This window comes from Ictidomys tridecemlineatus, chromosome 10 (genome assembly GCF_052094955.1).
Source record: "Ictidomys tridecemlineatus isolate mIctTri1 chromosome 10, mIctTri1.hap1, whole genome shotgun sequence".
NCBI lineage: Eukaryota > Metazoa > Chordata > Mammalia > Rodentia > Sciuridae > Ictidomys > Ictidomys tridecemlineatus.
Window position 1 is genome coordinate 30,320,813 of NC_135486.1, and position 15,313 is coordinate 30,336,125.

Below are 15,313 nucleotides of genomic sequence, written 5' to 3' on the forward strand. Positions count from 1 at the left end.
TCATGTATAACTAATTAAAACAAATAAATTTTAAAAAGACTTTAAGAAACACTATATTTGGAATATAGTGGAATGTATATTCAAGTCTTAGGATTGTGATTAAAGTAGTAGTCTAGGGGCTGGGGTTGTGGCTCAGCGGTAGAGCACTCGCCTAGTATGCGCGAGGCCCTGGGTTTGATCTGCAGCACCACATAAAAATAAATAAATAAAATAAAGGTATGTGTCTAACCAAAAAAAAAAAATAATCTAAAAAGATAGTATTTTAAGGAATCATAAAGCATTTAACTTAATATGTTAACAATTTGGATTTAATGATTGGCTGGATTTACTTCAAAACAAAAGAGAAGAGGCTGAGACAAGAGGATCACAAGTTCAAAGCCACTCTGAGAATTTTAGTGAGATCCCAAACTCAAAAGATAAAACAGGCTGAGGTTGTGGCTCAATGGTAGTCCACTTCTAGTTCAATTTTTCATTACTCCAAAAAAAGGAAATAGCAAAGATCAAAGCAGAAATAAATATGCAACTATATTTAGTATGTTGATGACCTGAGTTCAATCCCCATCACCAAAAGAAAAAAAAATTGTCAACAACCATGGAAATAATAGTGCTGATATTTATGTAATAAGCACAGAGATGTAAAAACCTACCTAACTATAAAAGTAGCCTTGTAATGCTGTATGTGTGTGTGTGTGTGTGTGTGTATAGATATATATGCCATAACACATATATATATAATTTATATATGTATAACCCTAACATAATGCCATAATATAAATGCCATAACATTTATATATATATAATTGTAGAAGAAGATTGGAGAAACCAGTAATTGGGGAATTTGCTTGTAATTCTTGCTTATCTATCTCTCTCTAGTTATTGTGACCAACTGAAAGTCTCAGAGAGTACCCACGTGCTTCAGCCCTTCCTCCCCAGCATCCTCGATGGCTTAATTCACCTAGCAGCCCAGTTCAGCTCAGAGGTCCTCAACCTGGTGATGGAGACTCTATGCATCGTTTGTACTGTAGACCCAGAATTCACAGCAAGCATGGAAAGCAAAATCTGCCCCTTCACCATCGCCATTTTCCTAAAGTACAGTAATGGTACGCAATCAGGGATGATATATTGATGAGAGGCACTAAAAAAATCGTGGTGGCTGGTAAATCTAGGTAAAGTTTCCCTAGGGTCTGATGGTCTTAAGAATTGTAAGCAAAGCTTTCAATTAGCAAAGAATAGAATTATGCTGTAGATAGAGCAGCATTAAAAATACTTCCCCAGTGGCCCGAGGCTGATGCAGGAGAATTGCAAGTTAAAAGCCAGCAACTTAGTGAGGCCCTAAGCAATTTAGTTAGACCCTGTTTCTAAATGAAAAATGGATTGGGATGTGGCTTATTAGTTAAGCACCCTTGGGTTCATTATTTGACACACACACACCCAAGAAAAAAAGACTACCTATTCCTGTATTGTTTACTCTCCTCTGATAAGAACTGGGGGAACAAAGATAGTGAATAAAAGACTCATAGGCAGGAGGCATAATTCAGAACTTGGATAACAGAGTAGGAAGTTGAACAAATAAATGAAAGTTTTCTATAAGAGGCCTGAACTATAATTTAGAAAAGGAGATGCTGAAGAAAGAAACATGCAGAAGCCTATGAACACAGTTGTTCACCACGTTTTTTATCCTAGTCAAATGCTGGAAATAACAGAAGTTTAATTATATCCATAAAATGAAATACTATAAAACCATTAAAATCAAGCATCATACTGATTTAAAACCATGAGAAAATGTTTACATTATATTAAGTGAAAAGATAGTCATCCCCAAAAAATTCATAAAATATGACCCCAAGCCAGGCACAGTGGCACACACCTGGAATCCCAGCAGCTTAGGAGCCTGAGAAGGGAGGATGGTGAGTTCAGTCCAGCCTCAGCAGCAGCAAGATGCTAAGCAATTCAATGAGACCTTGTCTCTAACACAATACAAAACAGGAATAGGGATGTGGCTCAGTGCTTGAGTGCCCCTGAGTTCAATCCCTGGTACCCCTTCCAAAAAAAATATATGACCTCAAATTTCAGTTTTGTTTCCAATAAGGATATGAAAAAAAGTCTCAAAATGTTAATGGTGATTAGGTAAATAGCAGTATAGGTTTTTCTTTTCTTTAATACTTTTCTTCATTTTAAGCTTTTTATAGTGGATATGTATATTAATACTTTATTATTTGAAAAGTATTAAAGATACTTTGTTTTAAAGAGGAATCTCCTGATGGGTGAAGTGGCATACACCTGTAATCTCAGTGACTCAAGAGGAGGATCCCAACTGTGAGGTCAAACAAAAAGAACTAAGGATGTAGTTCAGTGATAAAGTGCCCCTAAGTTCAGTCCCTAGTGCAACTAAAATAGAGAGCTCTAATATTGATGCTCAGAAAAATATACAGGCATAAGAATTACTTATATGATACCATAGTAATCATATTCTTTGTTTTGCTTTTTCACTTAAAGCTATGTCCCAAAGAGCTTTCCGTTTTGCATGCTTGAATATATCTCATTCTTTTCAGTCATCACATAGAATTTCACAAAATGGCTATATGATAATTTTTTCACCCATTTTATTAATGGACAGTTAGCTTATTCCCAATTCTTTTCTATTACAAATAATGCTGTTGTGATTTTTAACATACACCACGTATATTTTTGCAGCCTAGGTTGAGGGAAATATTTTTACTTATAGGTAAAGTAGATTGAACTACAAATGTTCCATTTTTTCAAAAAGCTTTGTGTTGTTTTCTCCTCAGTACATGAGAACCTGAGGGGAAGACACTGAGCTGTTTTTAAAATTTTCATGTCGTCCTAACTAAGTATCAGTGGGGCTTTTTTTTTTTTTTTTTTTAAGCATTTGTTTTTACAATCAGCCCAGGTTTCACAAGAACAAAAAATCCTTTAAGATTTACCCCAGGAAAAAAGCCAGATTTTGTTTTAGGAGTAGCTATTAATGACTAATCCTTGTCTTAATGAAAACATGCATACCCTGCCTCTTGGAGATTTAGCATCTCTCCTGTTCTTTGAGATTATTTGTCTGTCCCCATTAGGTCCCAGGTACGTGATATGTAATCAGGGCAGAAGTTAACATAGATTAGGGCAAAACATAGACATCATTAAAGCCAGAAGCAGATGCAGACCATCAGGCAGGGGGATTCCATATTGCCTTATCCACTTTAGATCCTGTCGTCGCCTCACTGGCTCAGGACATCTTCAAGGAGCTGTCTCAGATTGAAGCCTGTCAGGGCCCAATGCAGATGCGGCTAATTCCCACTCTGGTCAGCATAATGCAGGCCCCAGCAGACAAGATCCCTGCAGGTCTCTGTGCGGTAAGTAGCTACAAGGCCTGTGTATTTGAGAAAGAGAACAAGAGAGATCTGCAAGTGCCATCCACAGATCCCACATAGTTAACAGAAAACTAGTAATAGCATCAAAGATTCATGGGGTAATTTTACTGGTCTGCTCTGTCTCTAAGGACAGTGTGTGATTATCTGAGGCTTTAAGAAAATGGCTCTTATTGCAGAGGTACTCTTGGTTAATTGATTAGAGTGCCACCATTACACAGCACCATTAAGTATGTCACCTGGCAGTCCCACTGCTGTGTGTCCCACCTCCTACATCTAATAAAGTAATAAGCCATCATAAGGAGGCTGAGAGTACTGTCTACTGATGCTTTTTTTTTTTTTGAAATTTGGTTTCATTAATGAGTTTTCTCTGGGTTGCTCTGTTGTATCCACCCAGTAAGTAGTTGATTATTGGGTACCTCCCACCTTAGAGGCAATTCTCATTCTTCTCTCTTCTCCCCTTCAGACAGCCATTGATATCCTGACAACAGTAGTTCGGAATACAAAGCCTCCACTTTCCCAGCTTCTCATCTGCCAAGCTTTTCCTGCTGTAGCACAGTGTACCCTGCACACAGATGATAATGCCACCATGCAGGTATCTGAGAAATGGAGATTAGAAGAACGGTAGCTTCCTTCCATTGGCTTATAGTAAGCTGAGAAATCTGACATGCTTTCATGCTTTTAAAATACAGGTTTGTGGGCTGGGGTTGTGGCTCAGTGGCAAAGCACTTGCCTCGCACATGTGAGACATTGGGTTCAATCCTCAGCACCACATAAAAATAAGCAAACAAAGATATTGTGTCCATCTATAACTAAAAAAAAAATAAAGTAAAATACAGGTTTGTCAATTTCATATTTACCCAGAGGATGCAGAAAGGATTCAAGCTACAAAAGACTAACAAACTGTACTTTGGGATGTGTTATAACCCTAAAGAGTTTAGAAACCAGGCATTCTGGCCATCTGCATCTGGGTATTACTTCTATGTAAGAGATTATAGACATCGAAATCTGGGGCCATTGAGAAAATCTGAGCTGGGTATGGTGGTATACACCTGTAATCTCAGAGACTTGAGAGACTGAAGCAGGAGAATTACAAGTTTGAAGTTAGCCTCAGCAAATTAGCAAGACCCTGTTTCAAAATAAAAAATAAAAAGGTCTGGAGATGTGGCTTAGTTGCTAGAGTGCCCCTAGGGTCAATCTCCAGTACCACCAAAAACAAGAAAAGAAAGTCTTTCTGAATATTTTCTTTTATTGATGAAGTTAGCAAAATTGTAGGCCTCTGGAGAGGTGAGGAAAGCCTAAATATTCTTCTGTATTTCTTGGGTTAGTTGGTTACTTTTTCTTGTCTTTACTACTAAAGTTGATTATAAAGATTATAGAATTTACCAGTGGATATTCATCAGCTTGGAGATTATATGTAAGGTCTGTCTGTATTTCTATGAAGACTTTCAAGACATCTAATTATTGGTATATCTCAGAAATAATTTTTCCAGTACCAGGGGGAGATCTTAATAGTTAAAACTCAGTTTGCTTGGTCATTGTCCTTTGTGGTCAAAAAGATGCATTTTGAGTCTTAGTAGCGTTGCACATCTGTAATCCCAGCTACTCGGAAGACTAAGGCAGGAAGATGACAAATTCAAGGACAGCCTTAACAACTTAGACAAGACCCTGTCTCAAATGAAAAATTAAAAGGTCTTGGGATGTAGCTTTATGGGAGAACACCCCTGGGTACAATCCCTGGGACCACAGGAAAAAGAAAAATGCATTTTTAGATAACTGAATGGGTAAAGGGAAAATTTTTATCTATAACAGTAAATTCCTAACTCTAGTGGAATGAGCCCACCACAAACCCTGTAGTTTCACGACTGTTATAAGGCATAGACCTCAGAGTAATACTTGCTCATACAAATTGAGGGCTTCTGTCATCTCTTCCCTAGTTGCTAATCTTGATTGTTACTTCTATCTCCCCAGAATGGTGGAGAGTGCTTGCGGGCCTATGTGTCAGTGACGCTGGAGCAGGTAGCCCAGTGGCATGATGAACAAGGCCACAATGGACTGTGGTATGTGATGCAAGTGGTGAGCCAGCTCCTAGACCCCCGCACCTCAGAGTTCACTGCAGCCTTTGTGGGCCGCCTTGTCTCCACCCTCATTTCCAAGGCAGGGCGGGAGCTCGGGGAAAATCTGGATCAGATTCTTCGTGCCATCCTCAGTAAGATGCAGCAGGCAGAGACACTCAGTGTCATGCAGGTAAGGACAGTGGAGAACTAGTCTTTCCCATCCTCTGGAGTTACAAATTATTATGTGGGCCCTGAACTGTTTTACCCTCTTGCTATCCTTGTAGAACAAGAAAGAAGTAAGATTAGGTCTCTTATAGCCAAAGAAACATGAAAAAGAAAATCTTCATGTTCTCTTGCCTTGTGGGTGGTCCCTGCAGTACATAGATTATTTCTTGATGGACCATTCCATCTCCTATCTCTGTGAAATCAGTTTTTCTGAAGCAGATGTCCTTCTTGTTATATCCTAGTCTCTGATCATGGTATTCGCTCATCTGGTGCACACTCAGCTGGAACCTCTCTTGGAGTTCCTCTGTAGTCTCCCAGGACCTACTGGAAAACCTGCCCTAGAGTTTGTGATGGCTGAGTGGACAAGCCGACAGCATCTGTTCTATGGACAGTATGAAGGCAAAGTCAGGTAGACCCTCATCTTCTTTGAGCATTCTTCTCCTACTCACATTTCTTCCTTCCCTGACTTACACCATTGATTTTTGTTTGACATATCAGATTACCATTACCCCTTGTTTTCCCTTTTCTCTGTCTTGTTAACTTGCATATATGAATGGCTGCCATCTTGAAATCCCCCAGTCAACACAGGTAGACAATATTTTTCTGAGGTCTGCTGGCTAGAGAGCTTCCTCTGCCACAGACTTCAGCCAGCTAAGAACTGCTAGTAACTTATTCTCCTTTATAACCCAAGCCTTCTAACCTTGGCTTGCCAACTTTCTTGCCTGGACTTTTATTCCACTAGTTCTCATTACCCTAATGACTATATAGCACGGATAGTCATTGCAATGCTTACCCACCGTTTTTGTTCAAGAAAAGCAGTTCTCTCATTGGACCATTTTATAAATTCTAATCCCATTTCTAGCTGAACTCTTTTATCTCTCCTAATTAGTTATGAACAGAATTTTTATTGTCTTAGGCTATAATGACTGGTCGCCTTAGAGTGAACTCTAGATAGGTGGTTGATTGACCTTTTCTTACTCTTCTTTGTCAGCTCTGTGGCACTGTGTAAGCTGCTCCAGCATGGCATCAATGCAGATGACAAACGGCTACAGGATATCCGTGTGAAGGGAGAAGAGATCTACAGCATGGATGAGGGCATCCGTACCCGCTCTAAGTCAGCCAAAAGTGGGTGATGCTGCCATCCCTCTGATTTCCTCTCCATAGAGGCTAAGAATACTTTTTATTCATTTATTTTATTTATAATACTGGGGATTTAACCCAAGGGCACTCTACTACCAAGCTCTTTTTTATTTTGAGACAGGCTCTTACCCAGTTGCACATGCTGGCCTTGAACTTGCAATCCTCCTGCCTCAACATGAGCTTATAGGTGTACACCACCATGCTGACCTGTGATCTATATTTTTAAGACATAATTGTGGCTGGGGCTGTAGTTCAGTGGCAGAGTGCTTACCTAGCACATGTGAGGCACTGGGTTCAATTCTCAGCACCACATAAAAATAAATGAATAAATAAAGGCATGCTGTCCACATAATTACCAAAAAAAAAAAAAAACCACACATAATTGCTAGTGATGGGTTTGATAAAGAAGAGTCAATCCAGGTGTGGTGGTACATGCCTATGTGTGTGATTTAGGAGACTGAGCAGAAAGATTAGAAGTTCGAGGTTACCCTCAGCAGCTTAGCAAGGCCCTGTGCAATTTAGCCAAACCCTATCTCTGTGCTGGGGATGTGGCTCAGTGGTAAAGCACCCCTGGGTTTAATTTCTAATACCAAAAATTAAAAAGAAGAGGAGGCAGAAAACTATGGGCAAACAATGGATTAGAATATATGGTTCCTTTCTGTTGAAAATTGACAAAAATAGTAATTTACCAGAGATCCCCAACTTCTAGGTTCATTCTGGGACTTCAACACACATATTCAGCATGTTTTTGTTACCAGGTTTTCTCTAGTGATTTTTAAGTAGAACTGCTTTAAATGTAGCTTTATAATAACCATGATATTTTGCAAGTCCTAAGAACTCTAGTACTGTGCTCTGTATAATTATTTGGCTTCAGAACTTTAGTACTGACAAACTCTCTCCTTCAATCTCTCTTAATCTCTCCTAACTTCAGAACTTTTATAACACCAGGCAGAATAAAGTTATTTAAGTCATTCTTTGATGGCTCAATATAGTTAGGGATGGTAGAAAGTGATGTTGAGTGTTGGTGAACTCTGTGTTGAATGGCACTATAGGGAGCATGGAGGCGTTGCTAGAAGTGAGCCAGTAACAGTCTGACTTGAAGCCTTTTCCTTCCTTCCCAGATCCAGAGCGCTGGACAAATATTCCTTTGCTGGTCAAGATCCTAAAGCTGATTATCAACGAGCTCTCCAACGTCATGGAGGCCAATGCCGCACGCCAGGCCACTCCTGCAGAGTGGAGTCAAGGTGCACCAGGCTCTTACTCCCAGGAGACTTTTACCTGGCAGATCAAGTTACAAATTGTCAATTTGATTTATTGACTCATTGGTTTAGAAAGAAAAAAATATATATTGAGCTAGAGCTACTCTGTGGCTGACACTCTTAGGTCTGCCTTGTGAAATCTCTGAAGTTGGGGATGGGGAGCAACCAGGGGACAAGCTGTCTTACCCTTACTTCTTGGAAGTTGGTTCTTCCATTCACACTTACTGGGAAGGTTTGTCCGTCCTTGATTCTCTCCCACTGGGGACTGCAGGCCACCTTAGAGGAACTCTCAGGGTCCTCTTTTATGACCTGTTTGGGTTTGGGAAGGGAGAATGCATGAATGTGCTTTAGCTTCTTTTCATTTCCCAGCAGATGACTCCAATGATATGTGGGAGGACCAGGAGGAGGAAGATGAGGAAGAGGAGGATGGTTTAGGTGGCCAACTTTTATCTGACATTCTTGCTACCAGTAAATATGGTAAGCAGTTTGAGAAGAAAACAGCCATGGTAAATATCTTTTTCTTTGCACACTGGTGCCAAGAATGGGGTACTCGGGAAAGGGGAGAGGCAGGCCTACAAGGAATATTCCTTGGGCTCCTGCCTCAGCCGTGCAGTGGTGCATCACTACCCAGGGCTGATCATGGGCCTCTGCCCTGACCTGCCCTATGTTGGCTGTCTAACAGAGGAGGATTACTACGAGGATGATGAGGAAGATGACCCTGATGCCCTGAAGGATCCTCTCTATCAGATTGATCTGCAGGTGAGGGTGTCCAGAGAAGAGGTCTTGCAAGTGACAATTTCCTAATCCATGGAAGCAGAAATATGGTCTCAGATCTATTCATAGTTCTTCCTGGGAGCCTCTGGGGAGAGAGTTCTATCTTGCTGAGTGGTCAAGGGCTTTGGGGAGACTGGGAGAGTTCACAAGTATTTTTATACCAGTATTATAATCCAGCTTCTTAAGTCTATGTTATGAAGGTCCTTGGGGTGAAACATAAGATCATAGCCATGGAAATATTTTGGTTCCCTATGGAATTTTGTCCCTGGGCAGTATCTAAACTAGATCCAAGAATATAAAAAGTCAGCCGCTCATTGTCCCACTTGGTGGTGGTTCTTACATTGCTGTAGGTGAGTGATCCTGGGGTCCCTCAGTAACACCACTCTTATTCTTCCCTCCAGGCATATCTCACAGACTTCCTTTGCCAGTTTGCTCAACAGCCGTGCTACATAATGTTCTCAGGCCACCTTAATGACAACGAGAGACGGATTCTACAGACCATCGGTATCTAAAAATGGCCTTTCCACGTTTGCTTTTTTTTGGCCCAGGCACAAATAATTTTGCAGTACTCACTGGCCTTGAGATGCACTTTCTTCTCAACCTAGAATGGTTTCCTGACCCTTGATTCTTGGCCTCTGCAGAGTGACACTCATAATGACTCTGATGAAGTTCACCAGTGCCATCACCTAGGAATAGTGGAACAAGGGACATTTCTCAAAGTTCCCATGAAGATACCCCATATCTGGAACATTTTTCTCCCTAACTCTGCCCTCACCTCTGTTCCTAGTGTCCTCTGCTGGCCAGTCCAGAAACATTTGTGCCCAGAAGGATTATGTGTTCATGGATTATTTTACCCCACCTCAGGAGCACAGGAAGTCACTACCATTTATATTCTGAAACAGACCTGTCTACTTTCATAGGACATCTGATGTGTTCAAATAGGAATACTCTTGAGAGATCACTAAGCTCTCTGCCTTCGACCACTCATGCTCCTGGTTCTCAGCAGGCACAAGCAGGAGCACCTACATCTACACCCTTTCCAGCAGTCTCCCTCCCTGCTTTCTTCCTGCAACACTGAGGCTCCTCTGTTGAAGGAAGTTATCATCTTGTTTTTGCTTCCTTGCATGACACAACCCCTCACCCAACCTGTTCCTATATATACATGCACACACAAAATAAGCCAGATGGCAATTTGTTTTTCCTTTTTTAGAAAAAAAAAAAACTGGAAAAAAAAGGATTTTTAAAAAATCCACCTGACCCCACTATATTTAATATGCCTCTACCACACATTACCACAGAGTATAATATTCAAAGGTTATCCCCTGTCCCTCAGGAATCCTTTAAAATGGTTAAGTTGTAGCCCTCAAATTTGCAACGTGTATTTTTCTAGGACAGTAAAGTAATCTTTACAAATGAACTTAGTCTGCATGGTATAAGGTATCTCAGCACCTCTGCCTTCTATTCCCTTTAGAAGGAAGTAAAATAGAGGAGGAAAAAGGGTTGCATGGAGCCTATTTAGACATTCTAGTCTGTTTGTCAAACTTAATTTAAAATAATTCTTAGAGAACTGGCTTATTTAATCAGATGTTAAAAAGGGCTTGGGATGTAGCTCAGTGGTACAGCAATTTCCTGAGGCCCTGGGTTCCATTCCCAGCATCACCAAAAAAAACTTTTAAGGTCAATGCCTTAACAATGCCTTAATTGGGCTTTAGTGGGTTATGGGTTCAGAGAGTAAATGAAGATGAAAAAAAAATTAAGGGAAGGGGAGTAAAGCCCAATATTCACCTGCTTTTTGATAGTGCCTGCATCTGGGTGCCCCGTTTTTACAAGCCACAATATTTCTTTAGGATGATGTTGTCATAAGGAAATAATATATGAGTTTGCATCTCCATTCTTAAAGGGGAGAGCCCCATTGTAGGGCATTTACTCCATAGGACTTTCATGGAAGTCTAAGGATATTGTGGCTGGTGATGACTTCATGCCACTAGATGTCCCTAGTGTTCAGCGTCCATGATGAGTTGGAAAGTGTTTTAGTTAAGTTTCTATATTTGAAAAGCCTGAGGGCGTGTGTTCACAGTTGTCTGCTGCCAACCAGATTCTGAGGCTAATGTTCTGTCCCTGCTGCTGCTACCTCTATAGAGTTGGGGGAGTCACTGATAATGGAAAACAATGGCAAGTCTGGCCAATGGTGTCCAGAAAACATCAGTGTGATCCTAGGAGACTCACTCTGTGGCTGATCTCAAGGTAGATCTAGATTTGGTGGAAGACAAAGTTGATTGTTGATTTGGGCACAAAAAATGGTCTCATGCCAGCACATTGAACTGTTGGGTTTGAGAGGCTTGGGGCTCCAACACAGACTGAGAGTGATAGACCCCTTCTGAACCTGATGATTTAAAAAATTAGCCATGCATGGTAGCATACTTCTATAATCCCAGCAACTCATAAGGCTTGAGAGAAGCTTCAGCAAGACCCAGTTTCAAAAAGGACTGGGGTTATAATTCAATGGTAAAACTCCCTGAATTCAATTCTCAGTACCAAAATAATAATAATCTATGTCTATTGCCAAAAGTGATAATAACTGCCTTGGCAAGGGCCCCTCTTTCTGTTCTTAGGCTGATTTGGTGGGGGGGGGGGGCAATGGCTGAACTTTTAGGAAAATGAGTTCTGAGAAAAGGGCACTAGTGTCACTTGGCAGGGAGCCCTCGCCAAGAGACAGCTTTGGTTGAGAGTAGATGGTTTTGAACCCCTTGTGCAGGTACTTCCTTGTGTTTCCAGATCATTTAATCTTTACAACAAGGACAGAGATATTCCCAATCTGTTAAAGAGAGAGATTGGAAAGTCTGTTTAGTGCCAGCAAGAAGAATTTCTGTTGGAGGCCAGTGGTGTGACAGGAAGCTGAACTCTAACCTCCTATTTTATATCCTGCCTTTTGGCCAGACCTAGCTTTCAATCGGAAAAGGGCTGGACTACCTGGTTAGGAGGAACTGAAGATCAAGGATAATTTTCTTATTCTTTTATTACTAAAAGTAATAAAAGCCTCAGATTCCTGCCTGGGAAGCAGCAGCTAGGACACTAAGGGGTTCCTAGGAGTTGGTTGAGCTGTTGGTGGAAACAGAAGGGAAAATGAAAACACTAAAAGACTGAAAAACATAAGTCTGACAAAGAAACAGTTAGTCATTGGGAAGTATGACCTACAGCCAATAATTCAAAAGCAGATAAATAACAGTGATAAAAAAGTAATCAGTGAGTTTCATTAATAGATGTTCATTGTGAGCTAAAGAGCAAGGGATGTCTTGCAACCTTTAGTTTTGTTAACTAGATAAAATCACCTGGACAGGGCTGGGGGTGTAACCGGCAGAGCTCTTACCTCACTTGTGCCAGACTCTGGATTCAAAAAAAAAACCTTGGGGCCGGAGTTGTGGCTCAGTGGTACAGCGTTTGCCTAGCATGTGTGAGGCACTGGGTTCGATTCCCCGAACCACGTAAAAATAAAAAATAAAGGTATTATGTCCATCTACAACTAATTAAAAAAAAAAAAAAAAAACTTGGACATAGGAAAGTCGGAGAATTAGGAAGATAAAGAAGTTGGTGGCTGAAGACCAACTAACCAAGCTACAGGTTAACCCATTTTGGAATGACAGGGTGGAGTACTCGCCTAGCATGTGTAAGGCTCTGGATTCTAGTCCCAGCACCACAACAGGACAGCATAAAATATATAAGAAATATGGTTCATGGGGGTCTTGTCCAGAAGTAAAACTGGAAAGACAAGTGAGAGGCAGATGGTGAAAAAGTGATAAGTGTTTTTGGTATCATTCCAAACATGACCAGAAGGATGATTTAGAACCTTGAGTTGAAGAGGAGGGAGATGGGAAGTAGGAATGGAGTCTGGAAGCAGCTCTAGATGGGAGAACCCAGAGCCTGTATCTAGAGAGCTGGAGTGAAAGGAATGGATTAGTGAAATAATAGAAAGGAGAATCAGTGGAGCTTATTTACTGATAAGGGAGAGTGTTTTAAACCTGGCAGCTGTGGAGTGAGTTGCCTTGCAGTCTTAAAATACATTTCCTCCCCATCCATGGAAGTACCCAACCAGAGGCTGGACATTGAGAGAGCTGTCATATCTCATGGAAAAAGCTCTCATTCTCACAGGGATTTAGACTAGGTCTCAATTCTTTGCCAGGATTCTAGTAGCAAAGCAGCCAAAAGTAATTGTTAATAAAATTCCAAATTTTGTGACCTTTTTTCCTTTTTTCTGACAAATGGTACAGGTCAACATCAACCATCTTTCACGCTTCAATATTTTTTACTTTTTTGATGAGGTAAGAAAAGGAGGGCAGGGGCTGGGGATGTGGCTCAAGCGGTAGCATGCTCGTCTGGCGTGCGTGCGGCCTGGGTTCGATCCTCAGCACCACATACAAACGATGATGTTGTGTCCGCCAATAACTAAAAAATATTAAAAAAAAATTCTTTCTCTCTCTCTCTCTCTCTCTCTCTCTCTCTCTCTCTCTCTCTCTCTCTCCCCCCCTCCCTCTATCACTCTCTCTTTAAAAAAAAAAGAAAAGGAGGGCATTAGTGCTAGTTTCGTAAAATTTAAAAGGTCTCATGCCTGTATGTGGAATATGTGATTTTGTAGCAAATCATTGTGGGGAGAAAAACAATGAGGCCTGAGCAGAAGGTCCAAGATGTCCCTTCAAGGCTTAAGTTGTTTTAACTTGGCATGATTACGTATCTGGGAATGGAAGCAGGTGATATCCCCTCCAAGCCTTGGTTTCTTCATCTGTAAAATGAAGAATTAATACCTACCTCACTGGATTATAGTTAGAATTAAAGCTGACTTGATGAAAAAGCACTGAAATGGTGAGAAGTTATCCCCTCCTACTACCCTCCACCCCCAGTCCTAGGAGCTGCATTGACTCAGACTTTCTGGCTGAATTTGACTGACTCAGTTCAGCTTCACAGCTGCTATTGCTGCTAAATCAGGGTCTTGGTGAGCCTTTGGGAGGCTGACTCTGAGGAAGAGACTGCAGCACTGCATAGGGAACAGGACAGTAATGTGGAAGCCCCAGCTCCCACTTTTCAAACCGTTTTTCTGTGGTTATCTGGTGACATAAAACATAATTGTATTAATTTGCTTTCATTGGGCTTTTTCCCCTCTACTCACTCCCAAGAGCATGTGAGTTCTTCAGTTCCTTGCTTTAGCTGTTTTTTCAGGGTAGCAAGCAGCACAATATGAGGGTAGCCACACTCTGGACCCTTGGTGAGAGCTCCTGTGAACTCAGATTGGGCTCAGGCTCCTGAAAGAAGATGGGGAGAGAAAACCAAAGGGAGCAAATCTATGAGGCTTATGAGTGGTGAGGACCCCGCTCTGATACTGGCAGATCATCTGGGGATGAGGAAACTGGGAAGAAGGCTGCAGCAGTCCCTGAAAAGGCCCCTGTCCCTGGGCCTGCAGGCTGATGAGCAAAACCAGTGTGACTGAGGCCTTGACAGATCAGTATTTTATATTTTGGTGGTCCCCAGGACCTCCTCAGGATCCTGGAAGGGAGAGCAAATGATAGTAACAATAGACTGAATTCCCCAACAGGTGGTGTTACCAAGTCCAGGTTCAGAGGGTCATCTCATGGAAAAACCAGTGTCCAAGAGATGAATGTCTGAGAAGGAAAGGCTTGATTCAGTGATCAAAGAAGAGTTTTATGAGGGAATGAAGAAGAGGGAGAACTGCTCACAAATCGGTTTCTCAACTCCAAGAGGGTTGAGGGTTACAATATAGGATAGGAATAATGAGGGAGAGGACTAGGCTAATAAAGGGGAGGAATATTCATGTCTTTTCTGGGAGGAGGCAGAGTTCTAGGAACTCAGATGCCACTTTTTTTCACTTCATTCATGGTGTGATCTTTCCCATGATAGCAGCTGGTGTCTTTGGCCTTGAAGCAGAAAAGTCAAGGCAGGCCTAGGTCAAATTAACCCTGTGTTACAGTTTTGTCTGAAACATTTCTCAAGTGATGAATATGTCTACATGCAGAACTGAATAGAATCTGACCCAAGGTTAAGGCAAAACAAAGAGACAGATACAACATGCAGACAGAGATGTCCAGCATTTTCATCCCATTCCCAGTTACTTTGGACCTCTACAGGCCCTAGTGAAGCAAAAACCTTCAGATACACGAAACATAACCTGGACAACCATTATCAAAACTCACATGCAGAGGAGTGTCATCTACAGCAAAGCTAGTAGAAAACTCTGTATTGTCCACCTGTGTGTTCTCCAAAATGAGTGATTTTAAAATCAACTAAGCAAGTGAAGTTAGAGGGTTTTCTAGATTTTTCGTCCTTAGTAGTAACAGGATATAGAATCAGTCTGATGTATGTCAAAAAATAATTATTTCTTCCACACTTGACTGATTGCAAAGTCACACCTGATCTCATATCTGTCCCTTCCTCATTCCTGACAAAGAGTTTCACTAGCAAGAGCACAGAAGCCAGG

General features: G+C 41.2%; 1 protein-coding gene across 5 annotated transcripts in view; it reads left to right on the forward strand.

The window, feature by feature from the left end:
* Positions 1-10,249, forward strand: part of Ipo9 (importin 9) — a 48,774-nt gene extending 38,525 nt beyond the window's left edge. For 2 of the 5 annotated variants that reach the window (XM_013360807.4, XM_078022577.1), the window contains 10 exons: positions 874-1,100; positions 3,214-3,362; positions 3,844-3,972; positions 5,349-5,624; positions 5,902-6,068; positions 6,651-6,784; positions 7,921-8,043; positions 8,428-8,535; positions 8,741-8,817; positions 9,234-10,249. In XM_013360807.4, the coding sequence (XP_013216261.1) occupies positions 874-1,100; positions 3,214-3,362; positions 3,844-3,972; positions 5,349-5,624; positions 5,902-6,068; positions 6,651-6,784; positions 7,921-8,043; positions 8,428-8,535; positions 8,741-8,817; positions 9,234-9,344 (1,501 nt within the window). In that variant the 3' untranslated portion in view covers positions 9,345-10,249. The remainder of the gene's footprint in view (positions 1-873; positions 1,101-3,213; positions 3,363-3,843; positions 3,973-5,348; positions 5,625-5,901; positions 6,069-6,650; positions 6,785-7,920; positions 8,044-8,427; positions 8,536-8,740; positions 8,818-9,233) is intronic. The other 3 variants (XM_005330352.5, XM_040277233.2, XM_040277234.2) reach the window with 3 other exon arrangements.
* Positions 10,250-15,313: the final 5,064 nt, after the last annotated feature.